Consider the following 5,143-nt stretch of genomic DNA (forward strand, 5'->3'; position numbering starts at 1 on the left):
TTATGAATTTTCTTTATACCTCTTGGCTTCCAGCTCAGCTCCTTCACTTTACTATATGTGAGAAATGTGAGGTCTCTCCACAAAATGAATAATAATAATAATAATAATAATAATAATAATAATAATAATAATAATAATAATAATAAGATTTATTAAGCGCACATCTCCACTAAAGTGCTCAAGGCGCCTTTCTTTTCTTTAGATGTTCCATTGCTTTATCTACCTCATTCTTAATTATCGCTGGTCTCCATTTGCTCATGGCTTACTTCTTTCTCTTCTTCTAAGGGAGATAGTTTTGGCTTTTTTTTCTGCTGCATATGGTTCTTTAATGTATTCTTTCTTTATCTCTATAGGCCTTCTGTCTGTTACCAACTTTTCTACGAATGTTATGAATTTTCTTTATACCTCTTGGCTTCCAGCTCAGCTCCTTCACTTTACTATATGTGAGAAATGTGAGGTCTCTCAACAAAATGAATAATAATAATAATAATAATAATAATAAAAAGATTTATTAAGCACACATCTCCACTAAAGTGCTCAAGGCGCTTGTGAAAACCATGAAAAAGCTTATCCTTTTAAACTAAAGGCTACCAGAAAAACGACCATAACCCACATCACTGCTTCCGTTTACCAGCAATTTAAGGTGCAAAGACCGGCTAGTACATAACTCACAGGTGTTCTCAGTTTTGTGGGCATCTAACTAAATAAATTAAAGAACAAAATTAAAAAAAATCAATTCACAATAAATTAATTTCCTTGAGCAACAAAAAAAAATAGATGTGTTTTCAGAGCACGTTTGAACAAAGTAGTCGACGAACTTGATCTTATTTCAAGAGGTAATCTGTTCCACAAACGGGGGGCCGCAACTACAAAATATCTGTCACCCCATGACCTCATGGACCTGGGCTCAACCAGCAATCGTCTATCACCTGAACGAAGATTCCGTGATGGCACATGCCTCACCAAGAGACTACGTAAATACTCTGGACCTTCACCGTTTAGCGTTTTATACGTGATTAAAAGGATCTTAAAAACGACTCTATAATACACAGGCAGCCAGTGCAATTGTTGTAGAATTGGAGTAATGTGGTCAAATTTCCTCGTCTCAGTTATAATTCTGGCGGATCTGTTCTGCAGCAACTGGAGACGGTGTAAAGAACTCTTCGGCAAGCCAATAAAAATGGAATTTCCAAAATCGAGACATGAAGTGACGAATGCATGTATAATTTGCTCCGTAGCATCTCTTGAAAGGTACTTCCTAATTCGCTTTGAATTCGTTGAATCTTAAAAACACCAAAGTTTTTTACATGTGGTGTATGTTCTATCCGATATCCTCCGATAGTAATATTGAGATCTTGACATTTCTTCAACTGTTGAGGAGACCCAAAAACAATGAATTCTGTCTTCTCATCGTTAAGTTTCAGAAAGTTCTTGGCCATCCAGTTTCTTAGCTCAGCAATACACTTCTTGAGAGACTGATTGATTTATCTAACAGTTTTGGTTGAGTTGCACCTCTTTGACAATATAATATAGTGCCATCATTAACTTGTAAAGATAATTCATTAAATAGGCATTTTTGGTATGAGTTTCTTTGAACAATTAAAAAAAAAAACTCACGATACTGCTTGTTACTTATTTTTCCGCACTTAATATGACATTCTTGGTTTCATTTAGAACAGCTAAAAGCTCTGTTAATTTTAGCGACAGGCTTATCATACACTGAACATAGTTTTCTTTCAGGTCCAGTATTAGGATTTATATCTCCTTCGTCATTAACGTTGTGTGAAAGGTTGCTGTATGGTTGTTATAATAAGTTCGTAAGCATCCAAATTTACGTCATATTTTTACAGGCTTCAATTTCCGTTGGTCCACGATAGGTAGTTGTAAAGCAGGCATGTGGTAAACGTCATTTGCATAAATACCATAAAACGAGCTCCCGCTGATCACGCTCCTTTGGTTGGCCGATTAACTGAAGTCCATCCACAAAAGCGGTGCTGCCCTGCTGCGTTTGACTTAGTGTCAAAATATTAGCAGTCAATTTGCGTTAAATTCATGAAATAACTTTGGGATATTAGATGGAATCGAAGCCATATTATAAAGTAAAAAATAAGGGTGAAAAGCAAATCCATTTTGACTTAAATCACGGGGATGAACACTTACTGATTGGACATTAGGTGCAGACATTCTAAGCTTTCCAACTTGACACGAGGTTGACCCCGGAATACGATTGAAAAAAACAGTAATTTCGTGAGTATTTTAAACGATGATTTGCCTTCGTTTTTCATACTTCCGGGTTCGAGTGTCTAACTAAAATCACATTTTACAGTATTTTGGGTACTTAAATGTGAAAAATATTATTTGAATCCTATTCTTAGATACTTAATATACATTTTTTGAATTAAACACCAAAATGAGCAAATTTGACCTTGTCTATTGTTTTGCTTTTATATCTTAAAATCGTCTTAGCGACTTCCGACCGTTTTGGCTTGACATCGCCACAAATGTGCGGTCACTGTTACCCAAGCTATCGGAAGTAAATTATTAGTAGAGAAATCTAAGTCCACTATTCTATCAATAAGTGAAACGCGGTTAGATGAATCGGTATTACAGAATGAAATTAAAATAAATAGATACAATGTTGTTAGGAAGGATAGATCATAAGATTCTTATGGCAGTGTATGCACTTACTGTTAGGCAATAATACCACATTCATCCTTAACAATATTCTATCTACCACCCTCTTTGTGTGGAGCGATGGAAGTGAGGAATAAAATAACATGGTAAACTGAAATTATGTTGTTTCATGAGCATTTATTTTGCTATCAAAAATGCATAAAGTAACATGGTGGCAGCGGTGTAAACCATTCAGTATGGCAACAGAAACACCACAGAACCCGAGTCTTCTACTACCTCCTCCTCCTCAATTGAAAATAAGGGGAAAACTGGAAGACGTACAAAAGCAAGTTCACCGACTACTGCTTAGCAACCGGTCTATCCGAGAAGCCCGAGAATGTGCAGGCAGCCACTTTGAAAACAGTAATGGGTTTAGACATGCGTAAGAGGCTAGATTCGCTGAAGCAGAGCGATGCCGAGCTCAATAGCGTAGCCACAATCTTTTCAAAACTTGACGAAATCAACCTGCAAGAAATGTCGTCTATTATCGCTATGTAATTTTTAAGGCTTAGCAATTGGACAGAGTCTACTGAAGGATATCTACATAGGCTTCGAATTTTAGCTGAACCATGCAAGTTTGGTGAGTTAAATGATGTGCTCATAAGAGACATGGTAGTCATAGGAACCAAAGATGCAGCTGCTAGAGCCAGGCTATTTAGACAACAGGACATTACCCTGAAGTCGGTTACTGCTGCTTTACAGGTATCACAAACTGCCACTGAGCAATTAGCATGCGTCATTCCGCACAGGTTAATAAAACCATAATGATTACTAACTGTAGAGCATGTGGTCCTCGTCAATGCCCAGCATACAACAAAGTATGTTCTAAATGTTTCGGGAAGCATCATTTCGCTCCACAATGTCGCAACAAGGCTATGCAAAATAAAACATGGCGTACTCGTCAACAACATACTCCTTTAAAGTACATAATCTACATACTGCAGTTGCTAATGCTGATGGTAACTCTGATTTTGAAGATTCCGAAATTAATATGGTTCATACAGTCAGTGCACACGCAACTAAGCAAGATAAGATAGTTGCATCCTTCATCATAAAGGACACATCCAAGCGTATCCGACTACAACTTGATTCTGGAGCAACATGTAATGTACTTCATGTTAGCAGCGTCCCCACTGGTACGTCAATTAAAAATTCAAACACCACCCTCGTGACTTACAACAAAACAAAAATGCGACCACTAGGTGAGTGTGATTTAAAGCTGATACATTCTAAAACAGTGCAAAAATACAAAGTTCGTTTTCAAGTTGTTGATCGTGATGTTACTGAGCTACTAGGTTGTGCTGACATGCAGAAAATGAACTTGATCAAAGTAGAATATTAACAGCATTGCAACTATACAATCACAAGAAGCTGAAGCTATCACAGAAGTTACGACATGATTAAAGGCGCGATCTACAAATTATCCCCAACGACAGAAACGGGTCAAACACGTTTACTATTGTTATATGACAAGCTCCCAAACGCGTCTGTGAAATGCCGTTTGGAAGCTTGTCGTTCGAGCCGTTTATTCCGTTTGGAAGTTAACTCCTCCCCTTTTCATATGGCTGACTGCTCGTGAATGGCAAAATGTTAAACGCGTTCAGCGAAATTTGGAATTTGATCGTGATTTAAACAACTTCAAAACTTGTTCAGTGTCCCTACCGTGTACCTAGGCTATGTAGGCCTAGGCCTATATTTATAATAGTAGTAGCCTGGTAGTAAAATGCTAGCCTACGCTAGGTGACAGTTTACGAAGAAATGTTTATAATAAAGGCCTAAATTTAATTATTTTTCTTGTTGGGGAAACCTCAATGTTTCTTGTATTTTAGTAGGCTAAGCCCTACCGTTACCTGTAGGTTTTATAGAAGAGAAAGCAATCGCCAGTAACCTTGCTACCCAGATTATATTGTGCGATGTTCGAATTGACCTATCAAAACAAGTACCTTTTGTCCAACTTTCTAATTCCCACGTGCCTGCCCAGCCCGCACAATACAGCATGCAAAAACACTGACTTGGATCAGCCGCAGTTGAAGAAGTTCGTTGTGGCGATCACGTGATGCCACAACAACGTATGCTACGGCATTGTGTTTTACTGTGTAGGCTATATGAATTTAATACATGTTTGTATTATTATATATATTATTATGTTTTTAAAATGGTTAAACTATGGCACATGTTTATATTGCTGAACAAGGCAGTCGGCTATTCCCTTCTTGCGGAGCAGCAGCGCGTTTACATTCCTGAAGGCGGCGTTCAAAGAATCAGATCAGACACTGGAGCGTCTACATTCCTGAGTTGGCGGCGTTTAAAGAGAAGACTACTGTATGTGATTGACCTTGTGTCTGCTTCTCTCATGCTTCTCCTGATCGTGGGAACCTACTTGTGTGGGAACGTTTCTCACTGAATTCACTGTTACTAGGCAATTTGCAGTAATGCAAACTGGTGGTATATGCCTATTTCAAACAGTTTA

General features: G+C 37.9%; 1 protein-coding gene across 1 annotated transcript in view; it reads left to right on the forward strand.

Moving 5' to 3' along the window:
* The first annotated feature begins 3,562 nt into the window (after positions 1 to 3,562).
* Positions 3,563 to 5,143, forward strand: part of LOC117106367 (uncharacterized protein K02A2.6-like) — a 2,427-nt gene continuing 846 nt past the window's right edge. The window contains exon 1 of the mRNA XM_033247743.1: positions 3,563 to 3,875. Within this exon, the coding sequence (XP_033103634.1) occupies positions 3,563 to 3,875 (313 nt within the window). The remainder of the gene's footprint in view (positions 3,876 to 5,143) is intronic.

Source organism: Anneissia japonica, unplaced genomic scaffold (genome assembly GCF_011630105.1).
Source record: "Anneissia japonica isolate Jap-2015-1 unplaced genomic scaffold, ASM1163010v1 scaffold288158_len382065_cov157, whole genome shotgun sequence".
Taxonomy (NCBI): domain Eukaryota; kingdom Metazoa; phylum Echinodermata; class Crinoidea; order Comatulida; family Comatulidae; genus Anneissia; species Anneissia japonica.